At 40.9% G+C, this 17138-nt stretch overlaps 1 protein-coding gene across 1 annotated transcript in view; it reads left to right on the plus strand.

Moving 5' to 3' along the window:
• Positions 1-17138, plus strand: part of LOC126282065 (transient-receptor-potential-like protein) — a 190140-nt gene that overhangs the window by 27488 nt on the left and 145514 nt on the right. Inside the window, exons 5-7 of the mRNA XM_049981509.1 lie at positions 5420-5562; positions 11678-11879; positions 14567-14737. Coding sequence (XP_049837466.1) covers positions 5420-5562; positions 11678-11879; positions 14567-14737 — 516 coding nt within the window. The remainder of the gene's footprint in view (positions 1-5419; positions 5563-11677; positions 11880-14566; positions 14738-17138) is intronic.

Consider the following 17138-nt stretch of genomic DNA (forward strand, 5'->3'; position numbering starts at 1 on the left):
TGATCGGTAAGTGACTAGACTCTCATTTCAGGGCAACACTGGTTTAGGCCTTTCATTGTTTCCCTTAACCGCTGGACGTGAATACGATGAATGGTTCTCTTTTTTAACAGTATGTCAAACGTTGTATCTAAACCACTGGTACGTCATGATAGATCCTTCCAAGATCAAGACAGTATTTATAGGACCCACCAACCACAGCTTCCGGCTCCCATGACTCCTACGTTTAACAGCGTTCTATCCTACCAATGACAAAACTAAAATCCTTCACAGTAACTCTCATCCATAAACTAAAATGGAAAGACCACCTTCCAACCTTCTAACAAAAATCTCACAGAAAACTGAATATATTATTCAGATATAAATGAGTATTGAATCCTGCTCCACTCTCCACACTTACAAAGTGTTGGTCTAACTTATTCTCTCCTAACTTCATTTATTTAATTTACTACCGACCATCGTCGGAATTCCTCATAACATCATCATCACTGATTGTGTAGCCCGCAAGTGGCTGGCTCACTCAATCGCTCCAAAGGAGACGACAGGTGTCAACATTATATCGTAGCACAGGTGCAAAATATTCGAACGAAATTTTATATTCATGGTCATGATCTTGCCGGTTTCGTTCATAATTGTAGAGGCTTTATTACATCTTTGTGTGGGACAGACTTTAAAATTAAGGCCTTCATCGAGATGTAATACCGAATACTGTACCACTCCCTCTCACTCCTTACTGACGTATCCTACAATTTCACCACGAAGACCTCTGACATAACAGCCTCCCTTTACGCATAATGTACAGTTTTTAACTGCTTCAATAAAGATTCCATTACAATGTGCAAGGAACTGAGTTCCTTAATGGAGCCCAAAGATATCCGTTAGATACACAGGACAAAAATATGGAGACACCACGAGAATGCATGCTTTGAACATAAATGCACGGCTGGTCCCAGCGGAGGTTCGAGTCCTCCCTCGGGCATGGGTGTGTGTGTTTGTCCTTAGGATAATTTAGGTTAAGTAGTGTGTAAGCTTATGGACTGATTACCTTAGCAGTTAAGTCCCACAAGATTTCACACAAGAAAAAACCACAAATGCAGACGCTAGCCAAGCCCACAGGTTGTGTCATTGCATTTGATCACAAATAGCGCCTGTGCAATGTTCTCAATACGCTCTATGAGCTAGCCGTGGTCAGAAAAGTGTTGTGTGTGGTTGAGAGTGCATTATGTCGCGCTCAGTGCATTCCAGCCTGGGCAAACTGTTGGTGCTCATACGGTGGGTGTTTTCGTAACCCAGGTAGCTGAAGTGTTCGGTGTTTCTGGGGGCACCATGTCGAAAATTTGTACCACATACAGGAAAAACGGAAAAACATGATCTGCTAAGACACAGTGCGGTCAAAGTTTGTATTGTGTGATCGTGACCAATGGTCACTGAAGAGGATTGTGACGAGAAATAAGAGCAGGGCAACTGCAAAAATCACTGCAGAACTGAATGTCGCAAAGGCAAAGCTATCGGCATCAAAACAACAAGAAGGGAACTACATAAGTAGGGAATTGCAGGACGTGCTGGGGTTCCAAAATCACTTATCAGAGATAGAAATCTCTGCAACTGGAACATGTGGTGCCAAAGCCATAAAACCTCGAATATGGAGCAATAGAAGAATGTTATTTGGACAAGTGAGTCTTGTTTCACACTATTCCCATCTTCCGGCCAAGTTTACATTCCAAGAGTAAGACATGGGGGTTTGGTGATTTGTTGGGCTGCCAGATCATGGCATTCCATGGGTCCCATTGTAACTCTTCAAGGTCGTATTACTGCCAAGGATGATGTGACCATTTTGGATGATCAGGTCCATTCCATGGCACAGTGTTTGTTCCCTGTGCTAAAGTTGCGTTCAAAGATGGCAAGGCCCCTTTTCACACAGCTCGCGTCATTCAGCAGTGGTTTTGTGAGCATGACGGTGAATTGTCGCATCTCCTGTGGCCACCACATCTCAATATTATTGAATGTTTGTGGTCTGCTTTGGACATAAGGTTACCTGATCGCTACCCACCTCCATAATCATTACATGAACTTCCTACTACTTTCCAGGATGAATGGTGTAAGATTATCTTTCAAACCAAAGAGGGCATGTATTTATCCATTGTGAGACATCTGGAAGCTGTTTTGAATGCCAAAGAATTTTCTACGCCGTATTAGGCTCGATAATGTGTTGTGTTTTCGGTGTTTCCACATTTTTGTCCAATCTTGTATTTCGGTCTGTGGTAGCAGATGGAACAGTCAATTTAACTGTTCTCCCTTACAATAGACTCTGAAGTAGTATTACAGAAAAAGTGGGATCCTCAATTCACACAACCTTGAGAACAAAGATGGCTGCTATAAACGGCCATGGGTACTCAATATCCACAAGGATGCTAACAGAGAATCGTGCTTCACTGTTCTATAGATCTGACGCTGTATTTACTGCACCATCTGGTTACTCTCCTTTCTAGAAATTATACTGCTGCCGTCTCATCCTATACATCTCCATGTATGCAACCAGCCAATCACACAGGAGCCTATCATAAAATTAGCTCAAATAGTTCAGCAGGAAAACTGGTCAGTATGACGCTTACTGCACCAGCTCACTCTCCCCCATAGAACTTTAGCACCAAATAATACTATTTTTTCTTACTTTTATCATCATGAACATCCATATGAGACCTACACTTCCACAGAATTGACACCAACCACACAGTAGTTATGCCATGATTCCCAGCCCCCACCTAGTCTGGTGCATTTATGCAACCACAAGCCCACGTCTATACGTGTGTAATATACTCTGTCAATGAAACTGTAGTCACTTCCCTCTATGTGACTATGAAATTTACTCAGAGATCTACCAATCCTTCCAGATCTATCAGATTTCCTTCTTTCCTCTCTTCACTTTCCCACAACTTTGTGCTGAGTCTTCTTCCCAGTCATTTCACTCCCTTCCTCTACATAAAATCCTTCCTCTCCAAATACTGTCTTACGTAAAACACACAACTAAAAAATACACACCTCTAGCCTCTTCCACCACCACAACTACTACTCATCTCAATCTCAATACCAACGAAATTACACTTCTCACCCATCCCATCCCTTGACAAACACAAAAGTATGCACTATCACGATGGCCAACAACAGGGCAACAAGGGTAAAATGTCACATTGTCCTAAGATTTAACTATATTCCAGAAGCCATTAGAAATTTGCATTGTAACTTCAAAAATTCAAAGCAAGTCATCTGTGCTTATGTTACTAAACACATATACTTCAATGTCTTTTTAGGATTTAGATTTATATTTAAAAACACTGACTTAATAATGAAGATAACTGATATTGTTGACATAACACTTTCTGCCCATATGGAAAAGGGGGGAAGGGACTAGGGGGAGGGGATGGCGCTATGATGGGTAAAAAGACTCATCTTCACACTGTTTATGAAAAGCATATGTATGTCATTTATGTTTTGTGGAATGTGTTATTCGACTGTAAGAAACATCAGAGAGGTATTTTGAGCTCAATTTCTCTGTACGTGGAGAGTTATAGACCTTACATTTTCAAAATGTTTCCAGATGCACACAGATTGACAAATATTGTCATTCTAAATAGAAGAAATGAGATTAGGCTTCAATGTTGTGTCAAACTCTTCTTCAATGCATAAAAGATAAGGTGGCTTGTCAAACTTTGTTACACTATAGCAAGTGATTTACAGTTCATTGTTGTCTCAAGGAATCTGTCCAAGAAAGATTATCATATAATAATGAAACACCCAATTCATAAGAAATTTTAAGCAAGAGGACATTCTTTACTGAATTACACAATACTCTTAACCAGATTTGCGTGAATACCAACTTGACTGACAACCTTGAGTTGCAGTACATTATTGCAGCCTGCAAGCTGTACTTGTGATGAACTGGCTGTGGAGAAGCATAGAGTTTATTGTGGAATCTGAAATACATTATAACCCGACTTTTCTCCATACAAATAGAATGGCCAAAAGTGAAATCCTCATTAGCTGGAACGAGACTCGAGCCCTGAGGCTGTGTATTCGTAATGTGATACAACAGCACAGAGATTGCCCCAAACATCTGAAATACTAATAACAATAAAGTGCCATTGTTTGTTATATCAACAAAGAGACTGCAATGATTCAAAATTAAAAACAGAGAATCCCTGCAGACTGAACTTAAGAAAATGCGGTGTCACATTATTACGTGGTGGTATAGTCTCAAAACGGAAAGTGAAGGACCCCCTAGCTTCTACATGTAACATATTACTGCCAGTTGGATGCACATTCATGTAAATGGAAAATCTGTGCCTTGTAGAACCAGTCCTACATTCATCTAATTTCTTGGAAATGTTCATCATATAAAAGGTATAAATGATTAAAATTTCATTCGATTCTACTTTGATGACCAGCACCAACAACCGTATGACTTTTAACCCTTGTGGAAGTACTTTGTACTCTTTGTGGCATGGGAACATACTGCCTCTGAATGTTATCTCTATGAGTTTCTTGTCATACTTGAAACATTTGTTGTGTCAATTCATGGACATCCAGACACAACCCATGGGTGAAAAATCAAGGAATCGGGCAGGTCAAGCAGTTATGTGTACATTCCTCGAAACAACTGTGGTGTGAAATGGAGTGAGGTTTCTTGTATTATCTTGCTGGATTATGCCATTTGGTATCTTAGTCATTAAGGACATGACGAGAGGTTTACTACTCTTGCCATATACACCATACACTGACGAGCAATACTATCCTCACTTCAAAGCTCTTGGTAATGTTACACACTACCAGTAGCCATGTTTTATTGGACACTCTGTCATCTGTAGGCCTGTATTTTTTCTGTACTGAAAACAGGCCTGAGTGAGGATGCAATTTTAATCATGACACTCCATAGGTGTGTAAATACTGGAATTTCAGCTTAATAGCATTCTGTGAAGGTGTTCAAGGTGTCACACTTTCCATTTCTGTCACTGTAGTTTTACATCCGTCTTGTGCGTCTGGCACAGAGAGGACCCTAATCCACTAATGAGTAGGCAGCAGGAGTGTCACTGTCTGCTAGTTTACAGAAGGTCAAGTTGGTGGAAGTAACAGCAACAGAAAGTCTCCATCTGTACAGAAATAAAATGCAGAACCGTTCTGCTCGATAACAGAACACCTTTAAAGTGACAGATAGCCTGTAGTTAACAGTGCTGGCAGATGCAACAGGCAACTTGTTGCTCATTAATCAAGGACGCTCTTCACGATGTTTTATTTGGATATTAACAACATACCTCTGAAGAAAATGCAAAAAATCGCTACTTAATGTATGTTTATCACATATTAAAGTTGACTCGTAGTTACGTGTATCTAGGTTAATCATTCAACAAGTTCACTGTGTTCTTTACAGAGCTGGGAGAAGGTGGACTGGACAACAGCTCAGTTCACACCAGACATCACCCCACTGATCCTGGCTGCTCACCGTAACAACTATGAGATCATCAAAATCTTGCTGGACCGAGGTGCTACTCTGCCCATGCCTCATGATATCAAGTAAGCCATTCACTTATAACACATTGACATTCTTATTTTTTATTGATGTTTTACTCTATAAGCTGTGGGAAGTCAATTGTTGGTGATATCAACATTCCACCGTTCAGCCAAAGGCTTCAAAATATATGTAGTCAATAGAAAATAATTAAAAATGTGAAATATTTATATCTATTTTTAGAAATATTAAAAGGACTGTTTAGTTTATGGTACTGAAAACATAACAACGAATCTTTTCTTTTCTAAATAAAAAAAGATGGCACATAAAGGTGGTGAGATCTTAAAAAGAAGCACTGCAGGTATAATGAAACTGGAAGGAATTCTCATAAGATAGGATAAAGTTAGAAGATGGAAAATTAGAGGTTCTGGATGGTCATAGATTGTGGATGTAAATAAAGGTATCATATGAGTTGTAATGTGTAGATGAGAGTAGGTGGGGAGTGGGGTGTGGGTGGTAGTAGAGCAAAATGGAGTATGTATTAGGGATGTGGTTCAGACCATTGTACGAAAAGGAAAGGAATAGGGAAACATGGAGAGAGGGCGGGGGAGTCTTCACATGGTATAGGATAGACAGGGTAGATAGAGCCGACAGGATTGGTAAATATTGGCATGGAACTTATACTGTGCGTCTAAAAAGTTCCAAAACTTGTTTTACTTCCTGGCATATAACCAATATTAGTGCAGTAGCTATAAAGGCAGCTTGAACTAACTACCATGAACAACAGATATGAATTCGACCAATCAGTTTTAGACTGGATGAAGTAGTCTATACGTGGCTTTCGTGCAACAACATTGTCGTGTCACAAATCACAATGGGGTAACATCTCTAAAGCAAGCATTCAGGACATTCTCCAGCCTATTTTGATACAGAGGAAAGTGTGTACAGGGCTGGTCCCACGCACGTTGACCGAAACAAAAGCAAAAACACATGAACACTTGCTGCGACTTGATTGAAACACAAACCATGAACAATTAATTATGTTCTGAAAAGAATCACCATGGGTGATGAGAATTATATGTTATCAATAAGCACCTACCACAGTGCAGAAATTCGCAAGGTATATCCATACTTTGATGACATAACTGACATTCACGCCAATGTAATGCATGGTTTGAACATCATCCCAAAAAAGATCTTTTGTGATGGCTTCACATGGCAGTATGAATATTCCATGCATTGTACTCAAGACATGGGATGAGAGGGGGGGGGGGGGGGGGGGGGTGAGGGGAGGGGGGGGGATGGAAGAGAATGTAGAACAACTGAAGCATTAAAATCATGTCTTAGCTTTTCTCTATTTTTTTATTAGTCCAGTCCCATAACTTTTTGGACTGACGAGGTATTTTCTAGAAGAGCCAGTGTTGATGGATGTGTCGATAGAGCATTCCAGAATTGGAAATTAAATGAAAAATAGTGGAGTTGTTGCAGTGGAGTTTGTGGATAGCATAAGATGTGTTCAATCTGGGCTAGATGGGGTGGAGACTTGATTAGATGGTAAAGGATTCATGTTGTGGGAACATAAACAGAGATAGGTGGTGTTGTGTAATAGTTCCGCGTAGTCAGCGCGTACACAACTTTCTCACTAGAGCACGCCCCGCTAAGCACAACAGCACAGGCGCAGCGCTCGTCCATCTCCGCACTACGAGATGGTGCTGTCTTAAGAGACGGACCAAATTCTGCTTCCGCCGAGCCGCATATTAAGATGAACGCAGCCAATGAGATTGCTGCTAACGTAGAGCCTTTTCTCCTCGTGGATCACACTCGCGCAGTGATACCTGAATGCGCAAGGTATTATAACGAGTGTACAGACCTCCAATTAGTCAGTCTGCATTAGCCTATAGTCAAATTTCACTCTGCACCTAATAAGATTATCATATTCCTGTACATAGCCATGAAGAGAAATGTATAGACACTTTGGCAAGTATCAGAGATCAGAGAATAAGATTAATGTACCAAGACCCAAAGGAACTTCAGATTGTCAACTGTAAATAGCATCCAGGACCAAGTTAAGTTATTTTTATGCTTGTTATTATTTTAATAAATGTGTGTGAAAATTAATCAAGTTCTGTTTAAAGTTGGTCACAGTCAATCTGCTACTCTAAGTCTGCAAATGGCATTTCTATCGCCTGACCTAACGGCAGAAGATAAACACGCCATGTTAAGACACGAGACATATTGCTGACACTTGTCCACTTTGTTAGAGTGACGAGTCAAATAATCTGATGGTGTGTGTACCGAAGGTCTTACAGTATGCACACCACAGGTGGCAAGGCAGAGTGTATAGCATTTAAGGATTTGATTGGAATAGTAAAACTTTGGTGGAGGTAACATTGGAGTTGGAGGAAGGGTCAAACTTCTGTCAGTAGCATAGTAGTTTTAGTCTATTGTGGAACTTCAGTCGAGCATTGGTCTGAGATATTTTACTGTGTTCATTAATTTGATAGGATTGTTGTAAATGGTTATGGCTGTGGGAGCTACCAGTGGTTCTTCATATAATTACTGACTATATTTTGGAAATGTTTATTTTGAGTTGTCATTGGCTATGCCAGCAGACTAAATGGTGACAATGAACTTGGGGGCTTCATTGGGATTTATAGTGGAGAGCTAGGAAGGTGGTGTGATCAGCATACTGAGGAAAGTTGTGCCCTTATTATCTGTTTTGTGTAATCTAGTAATGCAGTCATTCTCTACAATACGCCTTGTCACTGCTATATTCTCTGGACAATATTGCAAGGGCATTTGTTTAACAAACCACTCTCCAGAGTGTTAATTTTGGTTTTCAGAATTTTCTATCAAGTAGTTTTCAGTTCCTCTCACAAGTCCTGCTGGACTCCATCCCAGTCTTCCCATCTAGGCAACCTCCTCATGACAAGACACTGTGACTGCTCACTCTCACTATGGATGCAAATTTAACCTATACTACTCAGATGAGCCGAAAGTACCTGATTCAAGAAGCATATGGGTACCTCACAAAAGGGCATTGCTTACAGCGGTGCATAAAGCTGCACACCTGCAATGGGTCAAACAACACAGAAACTGGTCAGGGGCTCACTGAAGGCATGTACTGTGATTCAACAGTCATGATTTTTGCCTCATTCAAATGGTGCTAGGCCCTGAGTGCACCTATGGCCCAACAATATGTATAACCCACAGTTTGCATAAGTGAAGTTGATGCCAGATGGGGTGCTGTGATGTTCTGAGGGTGCTTTTGTATCATAACTTGGGTTACTAATTCAGGTTATTGTGAACCTGAACCAGGATGTTTACTTCAACATTCTTGGTGACAAAGAGTTGACCATTCTTCTATGTTCTCATGATGAGCATGCTGTGGATACCCTCATCTTCCAAGATGACAACAACCATGTTCATACAACAGCATGCACATGTCCCTGCTTTTATGTGTACCCATGCAGCCTTCATTGGCTCATTACATCATCTGTAACTATTTACAACAGTTAAAACGTAGCAATCAATATTCCTGTGTGATATGTAATTGTCAGTGTGTGGCTTCAGCTGAATATGAGATACCCAAAGAAACTAATGGACACTCTATTGAGGCCTGAGGTGGTGTACACAGTATTAACATGATGTCCCCTGGCAGTTGGAAGGTTGGAAGGTTACTGTTACCACAGCTTGTCTGAATAATCGATATGTGCATACAAGCCTAGTGAAAAATAGCATCGGCGTGTCCTACGAATAATAAATCAGCATCTCTGGCCTGCATTAAGCACCTTGGGCAGCAGCTGTTGACCAGCAGATTTGTTGGTGAACGGTCCTAGTGATTGATTGTATGGGTTGGTCACAATCGATTGTAAGGGTTGTGCATAAGAATTTGATTTTGGGATGATTTTCCTGTGGATGATGAGGAAATTGGAGGCCTGAAATTGTTCAAGGTTTAATTGAAATGTTAAGTAGATAGCTCACTTAAAAGCAGCAGTCTGTGAAGGTCAATTATAGTGGAGAAAGCTAGTAGTAATAACAAATAATTATTATCAAATGGATACTTCACATAAGATAAATTCACTTTCACAATACATACTGTATTCCACTTTAAGACAAGAGAAAAATAAGGGACCTATAAGATAGCAAGCAACTAGAGAGTAAGAGAGGGGACATTCTAGAGTGACTAAATTTTTGTCCAGTTTGCTTGTATTTAAAGTTATGTGCATAAATAAACAAAAATATGAGATATTGTTTGACATTATGATCGCCCATCAATCACAACCTCAACTTCAAGTATTTAAGAATATCTGTCTGGAGCAATTTCAAGGGAATGATGAAACAAATCTAGCCATATATAGACAGAAGTCACACTGAGATACGTGATAAGAATCCCAAACAAGTTTAATTTAACCACAAAAGAGGACTCTTACAAAATCCTAGCTCGACCAATACATGAGTATTGTTCATCATTCATTCTGAGAGCACGGACAAGCTAGCTTAGTGTAAGAGAGTGAGAAGCTCAAAATGAAATAATCTCTTCATCAAGGTTTATTTTAGTGAGCACAAGAGTGACACATTTGATGTGGTTGTGGGAAATGAGTTAGACTTTGGCTTATCTCATCACTCAGGCGCCTATTGCTGATCTATTGATACGTCAACGTATTACGCTACCTCTCAGCAAACCCACTCTTAAAATATTGGGAAATCATTTACATTTCGTTAAAAAAACTTTTTCTTTATTCATGTGAGATATAGACAACATGAAATATGGCAATTTCACAAGGCAAATCAATGAAAAATTCTAAATTCATGATAACTTCAAATGTGGCAACCATTTTGCAAACATAAAAAATGGGTGAGTCAGTTAGGCACAGCTAACATCTGCACAGTGTGTAACTTCTCCAAGCAGCATTACAGATCCATCAGAATTAAATGCCAATCTGTTTGCAAAGATGCTCTGGTCAAGGCTAGGAATGAGAACAGAAACACGCTTTCTGAAACAACCTTGATATCAAGAAACTGAACTGGACACCGAAGTTTTTGTAGAGGACAGACAAACACTGTAGGAGTTCTGCATGATTGAATGTCACATCTTTTAGGATGAAATAAATACCCACTATGTGTCATCACTGTAGGTCTGCACATTGACAAAACCGCATACAAAGGAATGGAGACCTGAACACCCAGTTAAAGATATAACACCAGACACAAAGCCCTGTTAGCAGGTGACTGACAAATTATTAAGTGTACTGGCTTCTCACAAAACAAAAACTTTTCTTCAACTTTACAAGCTAAAATACGCACCATACACAAAGAGACCTGTCTTCCTCTGACCTATAGTCATGTTTAGATGTTGGTGTGTGATTCTCAGACCCTCCCTCCAGTGATGAGTAGTAAGTAGTACATTTGCGGCCAGTCATCTCGCATGTACAGCATCTTTCTGAAGCCTTCTGCTGACAGTATTCTATATCATCACACATCTGGGAGAGGGGACACCAAGGGTCAAGGTAGCAAACCTGCACACATCTGGGAGAGGGGACACCAAGGGTCAAGGTAGCAAACATGTTCTTCCAAATACAAAATAGGAAACTTGATAACTATCACAGCTCATCTGTCCAGGTTAAACCTGATTTACAAATTGTTGCTATAATAAATGAGCAACTGCAAGGTGGACATTTAACCATCTGAGTGCATCCCCATCTGCCTTCTTCTTTTTCATGGCCTTTATCTCATATCTTCGAAGGGTTGACATGTTAATTATTGGATCTGGTGATTTTGCTTGTAAGAGGTGGTCAGTAGGTCTTCCTGTTGCCACCCCCCCCCCCCCCCCGCCCATGTGACAGTGTGCAAACATTTCCTAAATTAATGAGAATTCTATAACTGGGTTGGACATGGGACCAGCCCAGCATTCAGCCAGCCGGGTGTGGAAAACAGTCTAAAAACCGCATCCAGGCTGACCAGACCAGTCCACCACCCCTCATCATTAATCTGGCTGGTAGATTCAGTCTGTGGTTGACACGTCTCACAATCCCAGAAGCAGCATGCTAACGTGCCCCGTTATCCAGGCAGGTCTGCCTCCAATCTGTTAATGAGTATAAATGTACCTGAAAAGATGTCTGAAGACTTCAGTTTACTGTTGACGTTTCTCCAGGATGTGTTGCCCTTGGTGTGTGACAGGTGTGGCTGTGAGGAGTGTCTACGGGAGTCTAGTGAAGACTCGCTGCGCTTCTCACGGTCCCGGGTCAACATGTACCGCGCACTGGCCAGCCCGTCCCTCATCGCGCTGTCCTCCAACGACCCAATCCTGACAGCCTTTCAGCTTTCCTGGGAGCTGCGAAATATTGCCTTTGCTGAACAAGAGTGCAAGAGCGAGTACATGGTGAGTATTGCCTCACAATAACACCACACAATCCTCCCAACTTACTCTACTTTCTACCCTCCAGGGAGATAACTGACACAGGTAGTAACTACTCCCAATGTCTAATATGTTACTGATAAATACATTATAGATGGTGTACCACAAAGACACATGGAAAGTTACACAACAGAAGCAAAACATTCAAGTAAACATGTGAGTTGACTGTGGATGTGTAGTTAGGAGCTACCAGTGACTGCAGTATGAAATATATTTCCTAGTCAGTGCAAGTGTATTTGAAATGTAAAATTTTCATATGAGCCCTCACTTGATTAATCTAAAAATTTCACCAATGGCCCATGATTTGGGGATGTGTAGATGCACACTGGTCACCAGGGTATTTTGTTGCTGATGTAACACGACATCTGACATGCCCATATGGTCCAAGATGAAGGCCTGTAACTAGGCATCCAAAATCATGACATCAATCCTCTGTATTTTTATGACTGTGATCATCTCAAAAGTGAAATGCACAGCATTCCTGTTGATATAGTTGGTGAAATGGAGCAACAAACTGTACAGCCTTGTCAAAATTTACTTGATGATCCTGCGGTGTTTACGAGAATTTGAACCTCACAGCAAAAATGAGTGTAGTGTTCCATTGAAACAACAGGAGACAAGGGCCTGCTTTTAACAGGTACAAGTGTAAGCTGGAACACATGTAATGTGTTGTAGCACCATTGAAATTCTTGTTACAATACCAGCAGCCCTAGGATGAAATTTGATTGCAATTACATGGGGTTTTAATGGAAAAGTTTACATTTCAAATCTGTTTATACTACCCAGCACACAATTTCACGCTAAAGACAGTGATGGGCCATAACCATACATTTGCTATTATCTTGCAAATGGCTCATTTGTGGACCCACTTTCACTGGACCATGTTTGCTTCTATTGTCATAAGGACATACTTTCACACACGTCAGTTTTTGTTATTAATTATGATACATCCTGTATACTGACTTAGAGAATATTTTTAGACACTCTCAGATTTTTGCGTAAGGTGTTATCTACAAGGAGAGGTGAAATTTCTTGAAGAGGCATTTAGCAACAGTTCCTGTATGTTATGGCAAAAATTCAAGATTCTGTAACTTACCAAACGAAAGTGTTGGTACGTTGATAGAAACAATAACAAACACAAACACAAACACACAAATTTCAAGCTTTTGCAACCCTCGGTTGCTTCATCAGGAAAGAGAGAAGGAGAGGGAAAGATGAAAGGATGTGGGTTTTAAGGGAGAGGGTAAGGAGTCATTCCAATCCCGGGAGCGGAAAGACTTACCTTGGGGTGGGGGTGGGGGGGGGGGGAGGGGGGGGGGGGACAGATATACACTCCCACACACACACATATCCATCTGCACGTAACAGACAAGCAGGCTGCGATAACCTCCTCACTGAATTCAAAATGTTATCCAACAACAAACTTATTTGGATGTGGGAAGAGGTGGAAATCAGTAGTTGTCAAAATTGGTTTATAAGATCTTTCGATGTGGGAAGAGATGGAAATCAGTAGTTGTCAAAATTGGTTTATAAGGTCAATGTTCCAATAATTTGTACTTCACAGCCACCATATTATCCACTGCTGAAGCACCTTTGTGGGCAGCTGCATTGTCTTGGCAAGAGATTCACTCTTTCTTTTCTTTCTTACATGATACAGGTCTCTTTGCATATGTTACCTCCATCTTGTCCGGAAGACTTGCAAATAATCAATAAAAGGACCAGTTTTGAGTCCCTGAGTACAATGACCACAATTTTTATGGTAGATGAGATCAATTTACTCATGTTTAGGGTACTGTACCCTAATCAGTGAAAACTGAATTCTTATAGGATCACTTTGTTGTCCATCTCTCTGTCTGTCTTTCTCATGAATGTTTAAAGTTGATGTCAAATACTAAGGCATACTGTCTCCTGTCAGTGTAAAAACTTGAGCTTCTAAGTCAATGAAATCAAAAGATAAGGCCATTTATGTCACACATTTTGAAACTTGAAAACTCACTCATCGAAACCTCTACAGGAACTGTCTATATACATAATTCAGTTGGCACGGATCTCTACTCACACTTGTACAGTTTTTTACTGCTGGGTCATAAGTTTCCAACCACTGATTAGTGTGGCAGCCATAAGAGCTATTGCGTGTTGTTTCCAACATGAAATTTCCCTTAGCATTACAAAGTACAGTTTATTCATTGCAAAAGTTCAGGTTACATGTAAAATTATTAGTCAAATGAAAAAAGTTATACAGAATGTTCCAAAAAATTAAATATCATACTTTAAAAACACTTTACAACTAAAGACACCACAACCTTCCAATTTCAGTATTGTTTCATTTCTATCATTACATAGGAAGACCATAATGTTAAAAGAACAAATAATGGTTTGTGAAAACAGATATACACAGATAACATTAAACTCTTACCTTATCCTCCTCTCTTTTAAGTTGGAAGACTGAATTTTGTTAAATTATCTTTCAGGGGATTATGAATACTTGTTTAAAGTATATTTATTACAGTGTGTACACTAGGGACAAGTGTTAATTCTGTGGGAGAAGTCTGATGTTGATAATCTTCATTTCCTATCTCATCCTGCTTAAAATATTATACATATTCCCTAACCACATTTCTGAATTAATATACAGAGTTAAACATTTTCAGGAACTCCGGCGGCAGTGCCAGCAATTTGCTGTAGATCTACTCCACCAATCACGCAGTTCCCAAGAGCTGGCCATCATCCTCAACCATGACCCTGATAGTCCACCTTACGAAGACGGTGAGCACATGAAGCTTGCCCGCCTGGAGCTTGCCATTAACTACAAGCAGAAGAAGGTAAGTGTTCTTCTCACACTGCCTTTCTGTGACTCAGCATGTCTGCCATATGGTCAGTAGCAACTATCCTTTTCATTATATTGTTACACTACTTAATATCTGTTACTTTTTTGCTTTAAACAACTCAAGTCTCAAGTAACATAATTGTATGGTCAATTGACAATATAATCTAGATACATGGGTATCTACTATATTCAGACATTCAATAATAACTACAATAAAATCCCTCAGCATGGAGAGACATAACAGTCTATCCTTATTTGCTCTGGCTGTCAGTTGAGGCCCATACACACACTTGCTCATACTCATACAGTAAATTGTAAATGGGTTGCTCATGAAACAAATTGTGTATTCAACATCTGACATAATGGAAAACCTAGGATGAAAATTTACATCTGTAAAAGGATAGATCACAACTCACAAAACAGAGCAGGTATCAAGCAGGAGACAAGCAAGTAATATGGGGCAGAAAATGCCTACCGTTCAGATGAAGTTGCTCACCAGAAGTAACATATGAATTGAGTATGTGTGTTTCTTAACTCTGACAATGAACTTATCCAAGGGCTAAGTACTTTCTGTCATTTTATTCACGTGTCTGTCCTCTGTTCAATGCCTCTTTTTTTGATGAGATTTGATATATCATGTTACTCAGTTTAAAATATTTATATTCTGAGATGAGTCAACTGATAACATTTTAGCAATTTTTTTCTTTCCATTGTTCTGTTGGAGTTAAGCATCAACACAATAATGATGCTTTGTCAAGTGTCTGAATACATCCTCTTCTTGCATCTACTAAGTTTGGAATACAATTATCTAAAGTTCCCATCTCAGGATCTAAATCTATGATTGTACTGCCTAACAAGTTCCATTTAAATGCGAACAGTATACAAATCTACTTAAGAAAATGACGAGACGCCTTCTTAGCAACTCGGATAGTATTAATGACGATAACAGTGAATACGTTACACCTAATCCAGTGCATCATAAACAGTGTGAAAACGTGCAACACACAGCAATAAACGTACGTATCAGTGCACTTGAGGCAGGTGTGAATACAGGTAAAACTACATACGGGGAAGCATATCTTATGTCTAGTGCAATGGGTCGTATACAGTGAAAAAATATGTTTCATACAGCTGTAAACACAGCGATAAATACGCAGAGTGAAATAACTACAGGTAGGCCTACCAGTACATTCCCAGATTTCTGAATCAAATGTGTATATATATTCTGGCAGCCACGTGTTATAACCTTTAATCACAATAATTGCATGGATATTCAACACTCTCTCTTAGAAACAATAGCTGATCACATGATTACAACTCAGTCTCTCGTATCCGACTGCCGTGCTGTGACATGCAGCCGGCGCCGTTCGTAGCTAGGTGGCGCTCCCGCGCTCAGCTGATTTGCGGAGTGCCTCTATCGCCGTTTGCGCGTACTGTCGTTGCGGCACTGTTAAATGTCAGGGCACTATCACAACACTTTTCCCCCCTTGAAAAAAAACACTCACTTCCATGGAGACATGGACAGCGCGGAGACATCCATGGCCTCTTGTTCGGCCCCGAGGAGATCCCGCGGAGAGACATGAGAGTATGGTCGAAAATGTCCAGGATGGAAGCTCGTGCGTGGAACGTGCCTCCTGGATGAGATGATGGGTGAAAACTCCGGAGCAGCATCCATAGGTGTCATGGACCTGGGAGTGTGCTCCAGCGAGATGGGTCCCGGAGAAGGCAGCGTCGCGAGTGGGGCCGGTTCTGGCATACTCAGAAGCGGCAGCAACGTCGGCTGCATCAACACGGACGGTAGATCGGCAGCAGCGACAGGACTGGCTTCTCGGGCTGGTGGAGGCGAAGGCACCGGCGGTGGCACCGGCGTGGCCACCACTCATGGGTGCATCTGGTCATAATGGCGAACAACCGTGTCGTCGCCCGTACGGATTTCACAAAGCCGGCGGCCGCAAAGAGCCTTCACCACCCCTGGAATCCATTTAGGGCGAGATCCATACCCTCGTGCCCACACGTCGGAGCCCACCGAGTATTTTCCCGCACTAGAGGACACAGCACAAGGCCTGACAGAGTGAAGCAGGTGCAGTAGAGTGCGCGGTTGGCGGCCATGCAAGAGTTCAGCAGGGCTGCGATCACCCAGGGTCGTGAAGTGATAAGAACTCAGAAATTGCAGCAGAGCGTCATCTGTGGAAAAATCACTAAGGAATTTTTTCATCTGGCATTTGAAAGTGCGGACAAGGCGCTCGAGCTCCCCATTCGATTGCGGATGGAAGGGAGGTGCTGTAACATGATGAATCCCTTGTCGAGTACAAAAATCACGGAAGGCCTGCGAAGAGAACTGAGGGCCATTGTCCATGACGATCATGGATGGAAGACCTTCTAGCGCAAAGATTTTG

The sequence above is a fragment of the Schistocerca gregaria genome, chromosome 7 (genome assembly GCF_023897955.1).
Source record: "Schistocerca gregaria isolate iqSchGreg1 chromosome 7, iqSchGreg1.2, whole genome shotgun sequence".
Taxonomy (NCBI): domain Eukaryota; kingdom Metazoa; phylum Arthropoda; class Insecta; order Orthoptera; family Acrididae; genus Schistocerca; species Schistocerca gregaria.